General features: G+C 39.0%; 1 protein-coding gene across 1 annotated transcript in view; it reads right to left on the reverse strand.

Annotated features, from left to right (window-relative positions):
• Positions 1-22968, reverse strand: part of LOC127645266 (PEX5-related protein-like) — a 64666-nt gene that overhangs the window by 38655 nt on the left and 3043 nt on the right. Inside the window, exon 2 of the mRNA XM_052128828.1 lies at positions 5692-5803. Coding sequence (XP_051984788.1) covers positions 5692-5803 — 112 coding nt within the window. The remainder of the gene's footprint in view (positions 1-5691; positions 5804-22968) is intronic.

Consider the following 22968-nt stretch of genomic DNA (forward strand, 5'->3'; position numbering starts at 1 on the left):
TTACATATTTATACCTCATTCTTTACAATGCACCTTCAGTTTATGCTTCTTCATTTACACATTGTACTGTATTATAGACATTTGCATTGAGCTGGTCTCTGCTTCTCTACATCATAACTTTGCACTCAAAAAACCCATATTGTATATACATACATATATATACATATTGCTATTTGCACTTCTGGTTAGATGCTAACTGCATTTTATTGGCTCTGTACTTGAAAATAAGTTGAATCTAATCAAAAAATCTAATGAGATATTTCGGTCCTCTCTTGCAACCCAATTCACTTGGAAAGAAACCTGCTCCGTGTTTGCACCACCATAGCAACATTTGTGCCCAGTTATCACTCTACTCAAGCTCTTTCAAAGTTTTTCTTTTCATTTTATATAAAAGATTTTAATAAATAAATAAACAGAAAATGCTTGAAGAAAAGTGTAAAACTTCAGCAATATGAAGCATTATTCCCTGAATTAAATAAATAAAGAGCTCTCAAAACGTAAACTTTTTTTTCTTTACATGTATCATGCATTTTCTTTACAACTTTATTTAAATAACTATTTTACGTTTAATACATTTACTTTAAATGTCTGTAAATGTCTTAAGATTCATACCACTGCAATTTTATAAAAAATTAGGGCTGTCGATATAACTCAGCGCGATTAATTTTACAAAGAATAACATGTTAAAAAATTTAACCATTTAATCAAAATGCCCCCCCCCCACCATAATAGGGAAGATTCCTGAGAAATGCAAGCTTGTAGTAGAATCTGTTTACTCCAGAGGGCAGTAAGTGAAATTTCAGCTGTATGAACAAAGTTTTTTGTGAAGAAAAAACTTCAGTAGGCAGAACAACACAAACATGCGTTACTTCTTGCGTTCAAAACAATTGAAGGAGAGCAAATGCGATCTAAGGGATCTCAAGATGTGTTTAAAGATTGAGTATTAAACTATATTTAACTTGACACAGTGACCTAAACATTTTATGTTTATGATGCAACACACCCGAGATGCTACACAAGCATGTCTGACGCTGGATTGAGATGGTGAAAAATTTGGAAATTACCCATAAATATTTAATCACGAATAAAATCAAAGAAATTTCCTTCAAACTTATTTATAAGTACTACCTCACTAATTATTTTCTATGATTTAACTGGGATGTCGATATATTCTGTACATTTTGTGGTCTGCAGGCGGAAACATTTTTTCATTTATTTTGGAGTTGTCCCAACTCGACTTGTTTTGGTCTGATTTCTGCAAGATTGTTGGAGATCATATCATTCCCAGCTTTCAACTCTGATCATATTATTTGCTTTTTTTTAGCTATGACATGTCTCTTCATAAGGGACATTATTTGATTAATGTTCTGCTTTTGTTGTCAAAGTTTAGTATTCATAAATGTAAGTATGGTGGTTATAAACCATTAGTTTTAGAGGTGCAGCAATACCTAAGAACAATTTCCAATTTGAGTAACAAGAAAGTGAAATGAAATATGTAAACAATTTGATATTTTTATTAAACTGTTTATTTATTTATTTTCCTTTTTGTTGTTGTTTGTTTTAATATACCCCTTGGCTCTACATGTAAAAGTTTTGTAAGCATTAATAAAAAAATTAAATGTCTGGCAGGTGTGACGGGTCCTTAAACAAGCCCTCTTAATATATCTCGAACTGATTGACAAATTCACTTGTGAAATGGATTGCTGTGAACTGTATGCCAATGATTGGCGTATGATCAATAATATGGTAGTAAACAATACATTGTATTCTAAAACCGCTTTTTGTATTGTCTTATAAATGATTAACTCTTCTGCTACAGGAATTTAATGCATTTTAATTATCTGAATATTTTATATATATATATATATATATATATATATATATATATATATATATATATATATATATATATATATATATATATATATATATATATATATATATATATAATTTTAAATATTTAAAGATAACTATGTATAATTATATATCCAAATTAACATGTATTTATACTAAAGTAATACATAAATGACTACAAAAGATTTAGAAGTGAGAAGTTTTTCAATATTTAAGATTATACTGTAAATAACTTTCACAAATCAGCCCCCAAAAGTATCCTCCCATCATGTTCCTGTTATACTGTCCTTGGTAGCAGCATTCAAATCCAGTATATCCTAATGTAAGTGCTCGCCTTGCTCCTCTGAGTTCATTCCCATGTTCTCCTTTATCAAGATGAGCATCAAGGATATGGACTTTGAGGGACATCCTACAGCCCATTGTGCTGTAGTTTTCAGCCTTGTGATTGCCCAGGAAGCAACGAACCACTGCGACAAAGCCATTCAAAGCTGCTTTCTCCTTACTAGTGAGCTTCTTGGGGAATTCATTTCACTCAGGATCTTCTTTATCTGTGGAAAAAGAAACTGGCTTTGACCTTTGCCTCAGACAGCTTAGGGAAGAAGTCTTTAAGGTACTTGAAGGCTGCAGAGCTCTGACAAATTGTTTCATAAGGCCCAATTTGATGTGCAGTGGTGGCATCAGCACCTTCCGGGGGTCCACCAGACGTTGTTCTTCCCCACACAGATCTTGGTCCGCTGTGGCCAGTCCAGCCTGTGGTAGTGCACCTTGGTGTCCCTGCTGTCCCAAAAGCAAAGATAGCAGGAAAACTTTGTAAAACCGCCTTGGAGACCCATCAGGAATGCCACCATTTTTAAGTCTCCTATGACCTCCCAGCCGTACTCATCATACTTCAGGCATCCATCAAGGTCTTGATATGTATCCACTTAGGCAGCTGGAACTAAACTGAACTGGTGTACTTAAGGCCCCTGTATTTATACTACTATTTATATTACTGAAAAGTTTTAGAATGTTCTAGAAGTTGCTCCAAGTTTACTCAGCACTGAATATATCTGGAATTTTCTGGGAAATAGGTTTGTGGGGAACAATAGCAATTTTCTATACTTTTGAGGCATAAGCAATTAGGAAATAACACTTATTACCTAGGAACCAAAAAAATTATTGTTACACGGTGTTATACGCCTATATGAATTTTCGAAATGTTGTGTGGCCTAGGTTACTAATCTAAAAGAGGAGACAGACATACTATGACCCACCTTTTTTTGTTTTCCCCAATGTGAAACAATGTGAAAGGAGATGTTTGTCATTTTTCAGGCCACAAGTCTTTTTATTTCCACAATGAACATTTTCTTGTGGTAGCTCATTATTACTGTAAACCTGCACTCGCGTTGATTCTCATCATCTATAGTTTAGTGTATTTGTGATCTTATTATAGGCCTATTTGACAAATTAATCTTTCTTTTAATATGTTAGCCTATTCTCCTGATAGAGTGGTATTGGAGTAACGGAAATGCTGATGTCCTGACTTTCAGGACTTTCAGGACATGCTGAAATGCTGATGTCCTGACGGGGCAGGCAAATCTCGCCGTTTTGCTTCTATTCCGCAATGCTCCCAGTCAGTTTCACAGACGATTGGGACCACAGTCAGCTACGATGTGTATCATACAGTCTGCCATAATTTTGCACAGTGTGCCAAGGCGATAGCAATGCATTCATATTGTACAGCCTGACAAGCAACAATCCTAAAGGACTGTAAAACTCCTACAGTGTCTAGCGAGCTTTAGATGAAAGAGTCAACCCCATGTTGTGGTTCCAAGATGTGGCACAGGTCCCTGTTTCAATGTTAGTATATGGACCTTTTTGAGCAATAATCACAAATATTAAATTGATACTTTATATATAACAGTTTTGAATGGAACTAAGTTCAAAGGAGCATCTACATCTTTATGCTCTATAAATTAGAGTTGGGGTATTCGAGTCTGGACTCGGAATCAAGCCTTTGATTTTTTTTTTTTGCAACTCAAAACAGATAAACAGCACCTTTTTATTATTAATTGACTATTACAAAGCATTGATGAGCTGCTTAAAATATATTCTTTTACAGTATTTTTCCACCATTCACAACATTCAACCATACACAATAAAATATTTGGATATTTTGGGCAGTGAAATGTTTTGTTTATAATTATAGACTATAAAATAAATGTATTATTCGATGTCAGAGTTTGTGTATGAAGCTAAACTTCATGTTACGAGATTAATTTAGTTGGTTATGTCATTTTATTTTAAATGTTTAATTTATTTTATTTTTATTTTAAACCACCAGGTAACTTATGCACATCTTTTTTTAGCCTACATCTCTGAAACTTTTGAAGGAAAATTCTGTTGAATTTATGACCCAAATTATGTGTTTTTGCGGTTAAAGAAGAGCTCAATTAAATTTGGTTAGTATTTAAAGACTGATTTCAGACCAACACGGCAGCTGCAGTGAGATGCACATGGACGCATCATGGATTAAGGAACACAAACAGCATACAGAACTGCCCTGCATTGTGCAGTTTCCCACAAATGAATTAAAAAATCATGTCCATGACGACATGGCCCTAATATTATCAGTGGGCTTTTCCAGTGTTTTTGGATGTAGCATTCACAGTCAAATCGTGAGACATTACTTCTCAGTGAGTTCTAATTACTACTATGTGTTGACTCATTTGTATGTTCTGTATTTACCCAAATCTGTTGACAGATCTCAGTATAGACTATTATTTCTTTAGATAGGGATCATTTTAAATAAAACTCAAATACATTAAATTGAATTGGCAAATTGAAAATGAAGTAGAAACAAAAACTAAATAAAAATTTGAAACACAATAACCTTGGTTGTAATGACTAACCCAGCTTTCACTTTCTTTAGTCTATGTTTAAGTGGAGGGGGGAAAGCAACAAATAATTGTAATGTCAACAGAACGCTAATAAGAAGTGTTTTGAAGGACAGTTCTGTCTTCATACACCTAAAGCATATGCTTTCATTCTGAAAAATTTAAAGTTTGTTCAGCAGGATACTAATAATAAAATATATATATATATATATATATATATATATATATATATATATATATATATATATATATATATATATATATATTAAATGCAACAGGTGTTTTTGTTACATTTATATTGACAAACTGTTTTTCTTAGTTTAAAAAAACTAAAGTTTTTGTAAAGTTTAAAATAAGCTTAAAATATTGATGTTGAATTTACAGTTACAATTTAATTCAGATTCATGAACAGATTCATTCGGACTCGAATCAATTGTTTAAAGTGTCATGTTTTGTGCTTTTATGTTGAAGTTTAGTTTAGTTCCTGTTTGGTTTTTGTAGTCCTTTTGTAGTTTCATTTTATGATTGGTTTTCCCCTGATTAGTCCAGCAGTAAAACTCAGGACAAAGAAAAACAAAGGAAACCTGGCACAGAGCATAATAACACATGCAAGAACTAACACTGGAAACAGGGAAACCAAGGACTTAAATACATAAAGGAACAAACAAGGGAATGAGGAACACCTGGGGAAACAATCAGGAAATGAGAACTAATCAGGGGAAAACCAATCATAAAATCAAACTACAAAAGGACTACAAAAACCAAACAGGAAAAAGACATAAAGACTCAGACTTGACTCGGACTCAACTAAGGTGGACTTGAACCCAACACTAAAGTAAATTCCAATTATCATGTACATGTACAATAATAACCAATATTATGTGAAAAGATGCAGATGAATGAGAAGATGAATGCGAAAGTGAGGAGGAACAGATGACAGAGCAATAATGAAAGGAGCAACCTGCTGTGTTGGAAATGGCTGGCCGAGCTGCTCCATCACTCTTGCCCTCACTCTGGAAGTCATCAATGGAAGGACTCAGTAACGGACGGCTCTCTTGCTGCTCACTACACAACTATAACACACAAACCAAACATACTTCATTTAGACTACATCGAGTTACACACTGTATTCATCTTACTGTACTCTGCTGTAACATTTATGGAGATCTCTGTTTTTTTTCTTTTAATGTTTTTGGAAATGTCTGTCATTTATTTAAAAGTTTTTGTTTCTAGATCTTGTCACGTCCCTGTTTTGTGATCCGGCCCTCATTGTTTTGGAGCCAGGCCGCTCTGATTTTTGAAGTTATTATAATTATTACGGTGATGTGTATAAGAGTTTTCAGAGTTAAAATCTCCTATTCTAGCTTAATATGCATAAACAGCTAAAAGTAAACAATATGTAAGTTATCTGATGCATATTGCACACAAAACTATAAAATTACAAATTACAAATTTATGCATTTGGCAGACGCTTTTATCCAAAGCGACTTACAGTGCATTTATGACAGGGACAATCCCCCCGTAGCAACCTGGAGTTAAGTGCCTTGCTCAAGGACACAATGGTGGTGGCTGTGGGGATCAAACCAGCGAACTTCTGATTACCAGTTTAGTGCTTTAGACCACTACACCACCACTCCATAAAATAAAATGCTTTCATAACTTAGTAGGTCCTAGTCTGAATTCCTGGATTGACTAAACTTCTGGGAACAAAAGCACACCAGTGTCCTGTTCACCAGCTTCCACGTTGATCCAACCAGCATATTTGAGGATAAAATAATTACTGGATTTCCTTCAATTTGCCAGGTTAGTGACATAAAATCGGTACGGTTACAACTGTAACCCTGCTTCCCTGAAAGGTGGGAATGAGATGCTGTGACAGTTGCTGATGCTATGAGAAGCTCTCCCAGGAGTGATGATCTCTAAAGCCATTTAAAATCACACCAATTTATTGGCAGACAGTGGTTGATGCTCTGTCCCGATGCACATGTCATCATGAGCATATAAGGTGGAACACACCTCAAATCTATTTAGAATGTTTGACTGAAGGAAAGAGAGTGCATCCCTTGAATCATTTACAGTGACAAATCAGTAGTGCGGCTAGCATATGCAGTTCTTTCGCTCCTTTCAGGGAACCAGGGTTACAGTTATAACTGTACCGTTCCCTTTCAAGTCGGTCACTTCGACGCTGAGTCAGTTGCTGACGCTATGGGAATCGTTTACCATCAGGCTGCGCAACTGATCTGCATAAACTAGCAATGCCTGCAAGCCAGAAGGGTAGTAAAATGCATCGACATAACCTCCCCTTCCTATTGCAGTGAGGAGTGGGTTGAGGGGTATCTAGCAGTTCCACCAGCTCTGATTACTAAGGGCAGTTGGGTCACTCCAGTTTCAGCATAGCTTCCCTGTCTTCCTGGACATTGCACAACTTTTGGTTATGCAAATGAATGGGAGGGAATGCATATTTGTGTTTTGCTGGCCATTTGGGAGCTAGGGCATCCAGGCTCAGCAGAGCCTGAGTCATGGAGTTCCAGAGATGACAGTGTGTGGACAATGGGAAGGTGAACATGTCCACCTCAGCTTCTCTGAACTGCTTCTAAATCATCAGAATTGCCTGCGGATGAATTCTCAATTATCCCAGTATCACACCTTGATGCGAAAGCAGATCTGCACCGCATTTCAGGTAACCAGGGATGTACATTTTACGTATTGAAAAACTGGCATGCCAAGTTCATCATTGGATGTGACCGAACTTACCGTTAGAGATTTATGCAGACCAGAAAGCTCTCAAAGCTAGGAAGAACACAAATAATTACAGCCGATTAATGTGCCAGGCTGCTCGCGCACCTTTTTGCTGGACGTCCATCGCACATGGCTTCCCATTCCGTGTTGGATGCATCCATCATGATAACTTTGCTTCTGGTCACATGACCAAACGTAAGTCTTTCTGACAAAATACACGCATTTACAAAATGTCTAGCGTGAGTGATGAGACACTGGAGAAGCCTCATTTATAACCATACAGGTCTGTTCTTCCAACCCAGTGCAGAGGAGGGGCACAGGTTGGCTGCCAGTGCTTCTTCCACAGGGGAACTCTCCTTGTAACCCCTCTTTTCAGCATGGTCGAGCATTGTGAAGGCTGCGGCTCCGGAAATAAACGTTTGTGCAGAGTAGGATGAATACCATGTTTTTCAGCTGATCATGCAACTCAGGGAAGAATGGTACCAGCTGGCAGGACGTAGGTTCAGGCCAGCTCGGTTAAAAATGGTCATCACGTCAAGAATGCTCGGGCGCATTTGGAGTGGGCTACCCAAATTGGAGCTTTCGACAGCCTGAGAGAGGGCCTGAATCAGCTCAGTGTCAGATATTTTCCAGTGACAAATCCTCCTCAAATTCTCTGTGCTCTGTGTTCTGACCCTCTGGAGCCACAGAAGGAATATGGTGGGAGGAGAGGAGACAGGCATCGTCTTTCAAAAAGAATTCGAGCCAAGAGCGAAGCGTCTTGAGTTTCATGCGATCGTAGTGAATGCGATCAGTCTCACTAAGCGCTACCTCTGCGTGAGCTTCGCCTAAGCAAATAACATAGTGCTTGTGCCCATCAGACAGCGGAATATATCATTAACATGGTGGGAAACTTTTGTGAAATACAATCTGAAGCAAACAGCTCTTTTGTGAACACAAACATTTTTACAGTTGCTATTGTATAAAATCACAGTAGGAAGCAGAAGCAATCCACTTGGTGATGAAGTGCAGTATCAATAGCGAAGAGAAGGCTTATTCATCAGCTGATGCACAGGAAGCAGAAAATAATCCACTCACTGAGGTGTGCAGACTCAGCAACGAAGTGCACTGTCTGTTTGTCAGAGCCCTACTCTCTGTGAAGGTGTGCAGGTCAAATCACGAAGCAAAGTTTTGGGTGTCCAGAGTGCGAGATATGAAATCGCGTTCTTGAAGGAGAAAATTCTCATAAGATGAGTGCTGTGTTCCACGATATATGCTATATGTTTGCGTGGGTTTCCTCTGGGTGCGCCGGTTTCCCCCACAAGTCCAAAAACATGCAGGTTAAGTGAATTGGAGACTCTAAATTGCACCGTATGTCTGTGAGCACCCCAGCCACTGGAGGTTACATCAGGAAGGCCATCCGGTGTAAAACTTGTACCAAATCAAATATATATGCAGACTATCACGAAGCAGACCCTGCACCTACATGGGACAAATGCTAGAAAAGAGAGAGATCAATTGGTTTATTTATAAAAGGCCTCAGAGATCGTCACTCCTGCATGGGCAGAGCTTCTCATAGCATCAGCAACTGATGCAGTGTCAAAGTGACACTGAAACTTGAAAAGGGACTGAACTTCAGAGTTTAGTTTGAGTCACGCAGTTGAAAGTAAAGCAGGTATCCACGAGCAGATCTGCATATTCTGCTTTGATTACTTAGTGTGAAATAGTGTGTACATGGGTTTTCTTTGCTTTACTCAATGCAATTGCTCATGGAGACTACCGTGGCATCATAAAAAAAAATCCTATGCCAGTTTTTTATTATGGTATGATATATCTCTCAGATAATTTGCCCTTGAATACGCACGTAATATCAAAATTACATTTTTAAAATAGCTTACACAATACTGCTTGCATGTATTTATAGACTTCATGCTTCCTTTGCCAAGCACTGTTTGCTGTAAACGATATCTCCATAAAAGTTACATCATCATATTAAATGCCCATACCAGTTAGAATATGAAACAATTAGCATTGAGATTGTTATTCTTTACAGTAAATCATCTAAGTTCATCTAAGGTACTTTAACCTGTGGAGATTTTTGCATTGTTGATTTAGGGTTTGAGACTGGATAATTTTTTTATATTTATTGAAAAATGTAACAGCATGTATGAAAATCAGAGAACCATCACTGAATGAATGAATAGTGGAAGTAGTTAGTAGACATAATACCCATGGATTCAGATGTAAAAACTTTAGATGCTGTTGTAATGCATCTCTAGATGAAGTGATAGCCTACAACTTAGTAACACTTTGACTTTTGATAAAAAAAATATTGTCATTAATATATTGTATTTTTTAGTTACTGCAGTCAAAGAGACTCAGAAGTCTCTTTTTGCAGTTATTCAAACACCAATATATATATAACAATGAATAACTCTGTGGTCTGGCGAGTTATGACACAAATTTCTTTGGATGCAGCCATAAGAAATAATACATTGGAAAAATATATGGCTGTCAAGAATAGCAAAATTAGAAAAGAATTGCCCTTGACTCAGGTCAGCAAAGTGAGGGGCCCTCACTTCATAACAGGTGTAATAAATCATCAATAAATAAAGAGCACACAAGCAAATTCATATAACAGTGTTTTGTAACAGTATCAAGGCAACATGTAAGAAACACATGTGGTTTATCTTAGTCTTGTACCAACCGCATGTCTAAACACTCTGAATCTAGATAAACTACACATTTTTCTTTTTCATACCTGAAAGTCATGTCCTCATTGCTTTATATTCAAAGTGCATAATGTCCAGCATCACCATAAGGAATTGCAAAAGTAAGTACTGTTTTCAAACATGTCTCCTGAACGCTCCCCCTCTCATTTGCCATTGGTCAGCAAACAGATAGTCCCGCCCCAGAACTGGTTTAGGCCACATCCCCACTAATCTGTTGTTGTTTGAAATAGTGTTGTTACGGTACCAAAATTTCAGTAGTGGGTACCGATACCAGTTAAATTTCACAGTTCTCGATACCAATTTCGATACCACATCAAAAATATGCTAATATGATAATGTGCTACTGAACACAGAGTTTAGTTATTTTTTATTATTTTAATAATTATTATTATTTTCCAGAACTTTCCAGAATTTCTTTTTAAGTTTAATTTAATTTCATCATCAAAATGGTGTCTAATCAATAAATTCTTAAAACTTTTAACAAATGAACATAAAACTTTTTAACATGACATTGCTTTTTATTTATTTTTTCAACAGATGTCTTGCTTGTGACCCTTTGATTAATTATTATTATTATAGAGAACATTTTACTATAAAGTTTTAATATATTTGTATTCAATTTCAGGCATCTAGATTTTATTTTGAATCATGCTTTTATTATGACGTGTTTCTTGCCGTATGCTTCACTTTTCTGGATAAACAGATTGCAACACTGCGCAGTGTGATCATTGAAGACTTTTAAGTCACGTCTAAAATCTCATCTCTTTAAACTGGCCTTTAAGTCTGACAAATTAAATGTAGGACACAGTTTCAGCTTCCTGCGTGTGGCTCTACTCTGGGACTGAGAACTGGGCTCGGGTTGAGGTCGCTGAAAAGTCAGATCTGGGAGATGGCCGTGTTGAGAAAGCGGGCTTTGTCGGCATCCCTCATCTCGACCAGATTCAGCCACAGGTTGCATTCCTGGACCACCAAGATGGACATAACTTGCCCGAGTGCTCGCGCTGTGACCTTCATCACCCAAAGGGCGAGGTTGGTTGCTGAGCGCAGCTCCTGCAGCACATCGGGATCAGGACTACCCACGTGCAGTTCTTTTAATGCCTTGGCCTGGTGTACCTGCAGGATGGCCATGGCATGCAGGGCGGAGGAGGCCTGTCCAGCAGCACTTTAGGCTTTGGATGCCAGAGACGTCGTAGTTCTATAGGCTCTGGAGGGGAGCGCTGGTCGATCCCGCCAGGTTGGCGGCGTTTTGCGGGCCGTTGAGGGTAGTGAGAACGGACAAACTAGGAAGTCTATTTCGGGCAGCGAAAGGTGCCCTCCAGGACCTTGTCAGTTCGTCGTGCAACTCCGGGAAGAAAGGGACCGGGGAGAAGGGGGCATGGCCATGAGCGGAACTCAATACTCATTGGCCTTTTCTCAAAGAATGGGAGGTGTTCAGGGCTCTCAAGAGCGACCCCCAGTGTCACTACATCGACACAACATCGAGTGAGTGACAGATGGGGATCTCAATTTTCTGTTTCCTGACTTCATCATTTCCCAAAGTATGCAATTAGGGAGAGCATTTTCGAAAGTTTTCTTTTCAGTGAAGGAAAACACAGTTCCAGTGTATTACAGGTGAAAAATAGCTAAATCAATGTGTTTTTAAATTATAAGGTATTAGCGGGGATGTGGCCTATATCAGTGTGATTTGAAAGACCCACAGAGCCACAGTGATTACACTTTTTGGGGGAGATAACCTAAAATGTTTTGATTATTTATTATATTAAGCTGCACTGAAAAAAATATTAACCTAAAAAATGTGCTTCATGTGATAACATCTAAATTAACTGGATTATTTATTTATTTATTTCAAGTTAAAACTATTATTTAACATCAATTAATCAACCTGAATCAGCTAGAAATGGCTCCTTAAGGTAACAACTGCAAGTTAACAGTTTTTTTAGTGTGTGGTAGAAGAAAGTATATTAAAGGTGCACACAGTAATTATTTATTCATTCAAAAAGTTTTACTCCTACAGAAATTAAACATAATTTTGAAACGTGTAAATTTATGACCACTCAAATAAGATGAAGACTCCATTCAGTAGCAGTAACCTTTTAAAAGCTGTTTTATTTTATATGGAGAGATGATCACATGAACAACCATACTACTTGCTTAATCTCAGTAGCCTCTTTGTTATTAAACACTTTCACTAATGGATTAAATTAATTATGGCTAAAGTTCTATGAATTTCTACAATTGCATTGGTAACTGAAAATGAATGTGTTTGAATGATGATGTATCCACACCGCTAGGTGACTGTGTAAGTCCAAGACAACATATTAAACCATTTACTTAGTGCATCTTGAACTATAAAAATTACACACTTCACCTTTAAATAGGATGATGATTGCTAACAAATTTGCCTTTTGTGTATCCTAACTCCAGCTAGAATTGTCTAAGGGTTCACCAATTACTTTCACTTACACTTGCTCCTTTGTACAGGATGAGCTAGCAAGTCCTTGTCTGCCCATTTTCACAATGCATTCTCTCAGCAGTAACTGGCAGTAAATTCCCCATTGAGCAGCTCATCACTATGTATTAAGAAATCCATGGCTCTCTGCCACATCCCCAGTGGAATAGAACCAAACCTTCCTAATCACAAAATCCTCAAACATTGGCTTAAACCATTTATAATCAGCCACAGAAGACATCCACACTTCATTTGTGATTGAAAAGTGGTGCTACAAAATATATAAGCATTCGTGAAAAACATTGCCACCCCATATTTCAGCAAGAATCCAGAACATCCACAAAATCCACTTTAATTTGCTTTCTACAACAAATCATTTCCATTTGAGAAAAAAACACCAAATAACATCAACATGCAGCTCTGGCTTTTGTGTAAAACAGATCACGTGCATGCAATTTAAAGGCAAAACAACAAACAGAAATACATTTAAAGCAACAGAATATTCTGCAGCTGCTTATGGGGAGTAAAGTAGATACCACAGAGCAGCACTCACGTAAAGCTGATGCCACTCTTGTTTGTGTCGTGAAATACCGAATGGTCCCAATGGACCGTCCCATTGTCATGGGTCTTTATGACATCATCTAATCTGAACCCCATAGAACAGCTTGCTTTAGAAACAAATAAGCACGTCCACACACATGGCTCATGTGTGTAACTCTAACGGATATTCAAAGCAGGGTGTACCAAGCTCTTGGGTTTACATCACTTATTCACACAGTCACTCAAAAGATGCTTGGTGCACCCTGTTGATGGGTGTATGTGCTCAGCCCACCTTGGTTGTCACGGTGAGCAGAGGTTTTCCATCTGAGGATGCCTTACTTGGTAGCTCCTTCAGCACCATAGCAACCACCCTAGAGTCTTTCTCCTACAACAGTGAAATCAACAGTGAATTGTGTCAGTTTGTGTTCAGAATCTTTGAGGAATTGTGCGGGTTTTTTGAAAAACACGACTAAATTATTAATTCAGAGGAATTCATGATCATTTAGAGGCTTTAAATTCTATGTTTCCCACTTTTAAAGCCATTGTTGGAAATAATTCAGGAAAAAACAGCAGTTCACCCAACTGACACAAAACAATGTGCATAAATAACATGCTCATCATCTAACAGTTCTACAGCACAAAATAAATTAATTCTATCCAATATAAGAATAAATAAATAAAAAAAAAATGTTTTTTGCCAAAAACAATGCAGATCTAAGAACATGTTAAAGTACATTGATTACTAAACCATTTAAACTAGCATTGCTCTGTTCAGGGATTCAATGACTAGATACTGTCCAAAAACACTGGGCTTACAACTGTGCTTTAACAGTCCCCACCCCACTCTAGATCTGAGCACTTAAGCCACCACTGGGACACTGCAAGATGTTTTAGAAGCAATTCATTGGCAATGTTTAACACTGCAGACTGCCATTTAAACCCTAGTGTAGTTGCAGTGATGAACAGCTACAACATTTGCCCTATATAGCAATCCAATAATCGAACAGAGCTGTTGTATATAGCGATCAATGAAGTGAACAGTGAATGAAGCACTCCTTGGTCCAGCAACAACAAAACACCAGAAAAATATTCTAAACACATATAATAAACAGAAGAACTTTCAAAAATGTTGCTTTCCAGAAGTTTAGATGATTTTACAACATAAATACATATTGCATGTTACTTCCAAATTCGTTTCCACTTAAATTCGTTCAACAAGATCCCACAGAATGTCTGCGATTTATTTCAGAATGTTCCAGGACCCTAGGATTGGCCACTTTATGCCGACTCACTGACAGGAGCCATCTCCTATCAGACATTTTTGCTTCGGCTCCAGTGTGTTTACCTTCCTCTGTGATGCGACCGGAAGAGCGTTTGCAACAACAGCATGTGGGACTCAGGTTTACATTCGGTCTTGAAATCAGGAAGGATAATCACTGTTAGGCACAATTTGGAGGTTGCATTTTTCCCTGTAACAGTACATTTTACTTCACTTATGGTTAGGTTTAGGATTGAGGTTTGGGTTGGTGTGTACTGTTTAAAAAATATCCATTCCTCTCGTTTTGCTCTTTTAGATTTTGTAACAATGCAAGAAAATCTTCATGCAAGAAAATGTTGAGTCTAACCTCTATGAATCTATATTTAACATACAGTAGGTGTGCTGTCCTTATAGCTGCACCTGTACTTGTATCTTCTTTATGTGCTTTTTACATCAAAGATTAAATAATTATTTAAACAATGTGAAGAACAAGGCTGAAATAATTATTTAAACAATGTGAAGAACAAGGCTTTGTAGAATTTTATGGAATCTCTAACAGGCCACATATTTAGCTTAATTCTGCAGATAAATCAGTCTTATTCATCTTAATTAGAAAGATGAAGTCAGGCATATGTTCACACTTAGTAGTTTAAAATACAGTATTGCTTGAAAGTGAGCTTAGCACTTATGGAGAAAACACAAGCCAGATGGGACAAAATACCTGCTGTTTAGAGGATAAAATGTCAGGAATTGATGTACTCTGTGTTGGCTCTGAGGTCTCTCTCAGGCATCTCTGCGATTATCCATCAAACTCTTTATTCACTTAGTCTTACCACAAACACCACATTGAGTGACATTATAAACCTCAACACTGCTCCATCAAGCTCATGTTTGACCTTTTGTCTCTGCAATGAAACTCTGCTCTAGAGCGTATCTGGGAGGCGCCATTCATTTACACTTTAAAAATTAAACAGATGACCAACACTTCTCAAAACTGACTCCTTAAACTACTAACATTTTCACAAAAACCTCTATGATAAATAATTTACCTCTAAAGCATGGGAATTGAGTGACAAGCCAAGATTATGTAAACCTTTTGGTTCACCTAATGATTATGCCATTGAGGGCTCAGATATTGTTGTGATTGGTTGGTATTTACACATGGGCTCTTGTTGGTTTGACTGGTTTGAAATTTAGCACTCTGTTCTTAATGAAATAGGATATGACATGCTTTTGCCTCTACTGTGTACTAAAGGGATTATGATTCCAGAATTACAATCCAGTTCGGAGGCTATCATACTATGACTGCTAGACATCTTAGCACAATTAATGGTTTCTGGACATCTCATAGAAGATACAATACAGTGAGATTAATTACAAATTCTCTCGAGATGCATTTTTAAAAGATTAACTTTGAAAAACAAGATGTGAGATGCAAAGCAAAGGTCAAAAGACAGAAATGTGCAGTGTCGGGTTATAATAAGAACTGACTCATGTAGTGGATGATAAAATCTCATCCCACGTGTGGTGGACTCAGGTTGTGTTGACTGGGTGAAAATGGACCAGGCCTTAGAGGATCTGCAAGCAGAGGAATTGTCGAGCATGCTAACACAAGCGCTATGCATTTTTTTATTTCTGCGCAGCTTATCTGTTGTCTCAAGAGCTGCTTTATACATGGTCAGATAACTGAAGCATCTAGCTTCTGTTATGTGTAAGACTTTGAAATGGACAATGAATTGATTCTAGTCCTTCTAACCTGATTATCAAAAATGATTTACATGAATTAAGCTGTCCGCTTTGGTCATTAGCTAAACTATTTAGCCTTGAAAGTTTTAAAAATCAGATTCTGCTTGTAATGGAATACAATTGCAAATAGCCCTTCAATTATTTTATTGGACAATTAATCAGGAAATCTATAGACAGCTTGAGGTAAACCAGAGACTGTATTGGATGAGATGGGTCATTGGTATCCTTATGACTGGGAGAAATCGTATTACTAATACAGAAACCTCCCCGTGGTGCAGCCTGGGAAACGCTGACTGGTACAATCTGATATTCCTATCTGATATTACCTCCAACAGTAGGCCAATATCTGTATACCTACCCGAGCAATCAAACAGATGACGATGCCAAAGCGCAACAGATACTCGCCCCCCTTGGGGCCTGCACTGTCAATCGCCTCAATCAACATTGAAGGTGTTTCCAGACACAAGGCAGACATACTAGCAACAGCGGTCAGATGCTTTGACATAGTGTGCATGCAGGAAACCCACATCGGCCCTGCACAACACCGACCAGCCATCCCTGGAATGAAGCTGGTGGCCGAGATCCGACACAGACAGTATGGGTCAGCTGTATTCAGCAGACCAAACCTTGTGATCGAAGAGGTCTGCACCCACATCACCGAAGGGCAAATGGAAACCATCACAGTTACCCTCCCGAACGTCTCTATCACATCAGTGTATAAACCCCCCCAAAGTCCGTTCCTCCACTCTGAACTGCCAGACAGATGCAAGAGGAAATACCATATCAGTATCGGAGACTTCAATGCCCATAGCACATGGTGGGGTTATGAAGCGAACAATCAAGACGGAGACAAAGTCGAAACCTGGCTCGAGTCGAAACACCTGACTCTGATCCACGACGCGAAACTGCCAAGGTTCAATCTGCGTAAGGCAGACTGGCTGCCGTTCCAACAGGAGATTGAAAACTCCATCCCCTGCATTCCATCACACCCCAATAACTACAGCATGTTTATAGACTTGCTGAAAAGGTCAGCCAGGCGACATATACCAAGAGGATGCCAGACCGAGTACATCTCCGGGCTGTCGGAAACATCTAGTGACCTATTGAAAGCCTGCCACGGGGCATACCATGAGGACCCCTTCTCCCCCACCACCATGGAACTTGGAGAGATACTGCTGAACAAAGTCGGGGAAGATCGAAGGAAAACCTGGAAGGAGCTGGTAGAAAACACCAATATGACCTACAACAGCAGGAAGGCATGGGCCACAATCCGCCGTCTTGGCGCAGACCATACCACACCGCCTACACTCACAACAGTCACAGCAAATGCAGTTGCAGCACAGCTGGTGGCAAACGGTCGCAGCCAAAACCGGCGTAGACTCACAGGAGAATACTGCCGGACAGCGGTACCGGACCACCCACAACCAGCCAGAGCACTCACCAAGCCTTTCGACCCACAAGAACTTGAAGCTGCAATGAGCATGCTGAAACCTGGGAAAGCAGCAGGAATCGATGATGTACTGCCGGAAATGATACAGCACCTGGGACCTAAAGCAAAGACTTGGCTCCTAGAAATGCTGAACTCATGCATGGCAGAGAAAATAATCCCCCCGGTATGGAGAAAGGCCAAGACTGTCGCAATTCTCAAACCTGGAAAGGATCCATCATCCCCAAAGAGCTACAGACCAATCTCCCTCCTCTGCATCACCTACAAGCTCTACGAGAGGCTATTACTCCAACGCCTTATGCCACTAATAGACTCTAAGCTTACTAAAGATCAAGCTGGTTTCCGTCCTGGCCGCTCCTATACTGGACAGCTACTGAACCTCACCCAACACATTGAGGACGGTTTTGAGTGCAAACTCATCACCGGAGCAGCTTTCATAGACCTCACTGCTGCCTACGATACCGTCCAGCACCGCACCATGATTAGGAAACTTTTTGACATGACTGGTGACCTCGACCTATGTCAAATCATCAAAAGCCTCCTTAACAACAGGCGCTTCTTTGTACAACTAAATGACAAGAAGAGCAAATGGAAAGCCCAAAAGAATGGCCTACCACAAGGCAGCGTACTGGCCCCCCTTCTCTTCAACATATACACCAATGACCAACCACTTCACTCACAATGCCGCCGGTTTATCTATGCGGATGATCTCTGCATCACTACCCAACAGGAGAACTTCCAGAAGATTGAGCCTATCTTGGAAAGTGCCCTACAAGAGATGACAACCTACTACAATAACAACCACCTGAAACCCAACCCATCAAAAACCCAACTATGCAGCTTCCATCTTAAAAATCGAGATGCGAAAAAAGAACTGAGCATCTCATGGGATGGATACAAACGCTCCAACCACCCTCACCCTGTGTACCTGGGAGTCACACTCGACAGGACACTCTCTTTTAAAACTCACCTTCAGAACACCAAAGCCAAGATCAACACTCGAAATAACATCCTGCACAAACTGGTAAACTCAAAATGGGGCGCCGATCCACCAACCATCCAGGCAACTGCCCTAGCCCTGTGCTTCTCCACAGCCGAATACGCGTGCTCAAGCTGGAGCTGCTCCCACCATACCAAACTGATTGACACAGCCCTCAACGACACCTGCCGCATTATCACGGGGTGTATAAAGACAACGCCAGTCCCGTGCCTCTACGCCATAGCTGGCATAACCCCCCCCCCCCCCACATCAGACGATCCATCGTCGCTCAAGACGAGCGGAGAGCACAGGAGTTTGACACCAGACACCCCCTGCACGGACACATAGCACCCCCACCCCGTCTGAAATCGAGAGCCAGTTTCCTACTGACAGTCCCACCTCTCCAGACAACCAAAGAAATAGCAAGGACCAACATTTGGAAAGATGAATGGAACCAGCTAAACACACGAGCCCTGGACTGGATGGAGAGAGGAATCACCCCGACTGAATGTCTCGCCAGCGGGCACGACCTCCCATGGCTAACCTGGAAGACCCTCAACAGATTACGAGTGGAACAGGGCAGGTGCAAAGCACTTATGAAAACATGGAACCACCAGACAGACGACACATGTAGCTGCAGAGCAGTACAGACAATGTCCCATCTACTGGAGTGTGAAAACGCCCCTCAGTGCAGTGCCCAGGATCTGGCTGAACCAACTACATCAGCTGTGATCTGCGCCAGATATTGGCAGAACGACATCTGAGATTGCAACGGACTCGAAGAAGAAGATCGTATTGCTGATTATGGCGGCTGTAAAAATGAAAGTCCCACCTTACAGGCAAAAGAGCTGATAAACGTTTTGATAGAGGCATCACATTTTCATTTTTCAAGAACGCCCATGCGAATTAGCTGGACCAGCTTGAAAATTTTTGTTTTTTTATATTTTGTTTCGCATCATCTGAGCTAAAGAAGCACAATTTTATATTTCAGTCTTCCCCATCCTGGAGAAGAAGCCTGGAGTTATATCCTTATAAAACAGTGTCCTGCAGGCTGCCCGTAAGTGTTACAATTACAAATATAGCTGCAGAGTGACCTGACTTGCACTGAAGGGACTTTGGTTCAACTTCGGGCTGTCAGAACTCTATGATATAGCTATAATATAGCAATATCACAGAAGCAAGGGTGGTATCTGGCCCTATATTAATATCCTTTTTTGGAGCTTAGAAGTTTTGGACCCAATTGACCACATTGTATGGATATATTCACATCATACATCATGAGATTGAGTGAATGATGATACTGTTATCATTCTTTGCGTGAACTACTATTATGCCTATTATGCCCCTTTTTACTAGTTGTAATATAAGTCTCAGGTGTCCTCAGAAGGTGTCTGTGAAGTTTCAGCTCAAAATACCTCATGGATCATTTATTATACCATGTTGTAAATGCCTCTTTTTGAGTGGTATTAAAAACACGCTGTTTTTGTGTGTGTCTCTTTAAATGCAAATGAGCTGCTGCTCCACGCCCCCGACATAGCTCTGGTCTCCGTGAATACAATCAGAGACTAACAAGCACATTCGGAAAGGTGATTTGCAAACATTCACAAAATATAAAGTGTGATACTTACATCTGCAGGATATAAAGCTGGAACACAAACAGTTGGTACTGATCAATGCTTGAGAATCAATTTTATTTTAAATCCTGCTTTAAATCGACACTCATTCACAAAGCAGTCCGGTGTGAAATCTGTTTTGTAAAAATGTTTGTATGTTTTGGGGCACATTTCCTTCAAAAACAAAATTGTCCACTGCGTCTTCAGTGACTCTGATGCCGGGACTAAATGAAGACTCTTTTGTTCACCTTTGCAGCCAACAACAGAACACTTATGATGCTTACGAAGCTGAAACATTATTCTTCTCACTGTATCTGGAAAAAAATGGGGAGGGGGAGGATCTCTATGATAATAGATCCAGTCAAGGGCGAGGCCTGCTCTAACGTGACATCACGTAGAGCAGAAACGAAAAACATTCATTTTGACACACTGCTTTTGATTAATAGAAATAAAAGAAAGAGGAGTGGGTGGACTTTTAACATTGTAGGGTGGTTGTGTACAAACACTGCTGACTCACATTTATGTACAAACACCATCTAAAAGTGAATTTTGCAGAATAGGTCCCCTTTAAGATAAAATTAATATGTCAGTGTTCCTACAGTCATGGAAAATCTGGAAATAGGACAGAAATTAATCAAATCTTGAAAAGTCAAGGAAATTTCATTAGTTAATATAATGTTTTTTAAGCTTAGCATAGATTTTTGTGTTTTAACAATGCCATCCACCTACAATACATGCTTAAGTTGTTGTTCTTTTGCAGCTAGAAGTAAAAGATCAATCCCAATGTCTGTAAGCCTACTATGCACATATCAAGCAATGATCAAAGCGCAGCTTCTAGTAGGAACAAAAACATTGTGTTACCTTGAACATCATCCAAGCAGTACCTTGGAGATCTAGGCAGCCTAAGGCTACATCAATCTTTGCTCGTATCCGAGGTCAGTGTCAGCTCCTCTGAGGCCCACTAGAGGCTTATTAGCATTAATCATACCTTTAGCAACCACAGTATATTCAAAGTTAGTAAAAAGGCCACAGTTTTAGCCTATACAGTGTCCAAGCAATTAGCCCCTTACAGTGACAACAGGAAAATGTATGGCTATAGCATATTTTCACAAAGCATGAGACAACATTATTTAAAGGCCAGGCATGATATGAAATTTGCTTTTACAGGAAAAAAGGCAATGTGAGTATAATCCGCACATGTGAAGCATGCTTATAGGTCAGACAGAAAAAGCCTGTGATGTTTGCGCCAAGCTTTTTTTTTCTCTCTAACTTATTATAATCCTCTGCTTTTGCACCTACTTTAACCATGGAATAGCTATGCCATCCACCGTGGCTGCTGTGTCAGATGGCAGTATGTTGTCTATGGAGTATGATCTGGTTCAGGAAAAGTGCCACAACAGCTGCCATGAGCAAATCCAGATGCTTTCAGTGATTAACAGTTTAAGCTGCAGTGTAGAGCAACCTGCATTAGGGTTCACATCTCACCTACTTTTTGATGGCATGGAGAGGATGAATTCCGGTGGGAGTGTTTGTGCCCTGCCTTTAGCCCTCCAAGGAGTCAATGACATTTGCATATAATGTGTTGAATTCATAAATGTGACTATTCCATTAGCTTACATTGAAATCGGAGATCACAGCACAATATAAAATCTACATGAAATGCCGTTAACAACTGATTTCTGAGACAAAGAGGATATTACGTGAAAAAAGTAAGCAGGATTAATGACGTCAGCCGAAAAGTATAGCTGTTTAAGCAAATTCTTACATTTCCAGCTAACACAGTTATGCTGTGATGGCATAACAAGACCAAATCATATTTGTCGCTGCAACGTACAAAATGATGTTGAGTTGATGTAATTTTTTGAGTCCCATATTCGTAGTGGTGATGCTATTGTTGAATGTTGTTAGAATGTGGTGAGAACGAAAGGACGATTAGCCTAACTGGTGACGTCATCTGAACGTACTGTGCTTGCTGATATATATATTTTTTTTTTTTGCATAATGCATTGATGTATTTTACATTTAGTTTTACAAGAACACCAGGAACATGCATTTTCAGAGTAAATAATGTTAATTTTGATTTTATGTTGACTTCAAGATGAGGTGCTGAGGCTGTGTGGGGTTCCTTTTCAGAACTGGCTTAGGATAGCTCAAAGTCCAATACTGCTCTATCTATAGAGCTCAGTATGGGTGATAATTCTTTCAGTTTACTGGAACATTGTGAGCTAAATGAATGAGCAATGTCTATTGATCAATGGTTTATGTTGAGGTTCAACTGTCATTGAATTTCAATAGCAGCACTCTGATTTCTACTTTTCCAATGTAGGATCTACTAATCCAGATGCTATTACCTAACTCTCAATCTGCCTTTACATTTATAGTGTGGCTTTCTATGTTATTTGAACTGGAAATGTACAAAGGCAGATTGATAGTTGATTAAAAACATCAATCAAGTAAGCCCTACAATGGTCAATAGTAATATAATATTACATATTATATATTGTTGTATAATATTGCTTTGTTTCAACATGTTCTCATATCTCTTGTTGTTGAATTCTGCTGTTGTTTATTAGGTTATCATCATTTCTCCTTTGGTTTTACATGAGGAAGTCACAATCAGTTTGTTCTTATTTTTCCAACTATGATTGTCTCCAAGGACCACACTAAAAACACTTACAATAAATGTATTTATTTTTAGCCTTCATTTTGTATGAGTGGGCTGACTCATTGTAATTCTCAAGTTATTTTCCAGAGGT

Source organism: Xyrauchen texanus, chromosome 6 (assembly GCF_025860055.1).
Source record: "Xyrauchen texanus isolate HMW12.3.18 chromosome 6, RBS_HiC_50CHRs, whole genome shotgun sequence".
NCBI classification, from domain to species: Eukaryota; Metazoa; Chordata; class Actinopteri; order Cypriniformes; family Catostomidae; genus Xyrauchen; species Xyrauchen texanus.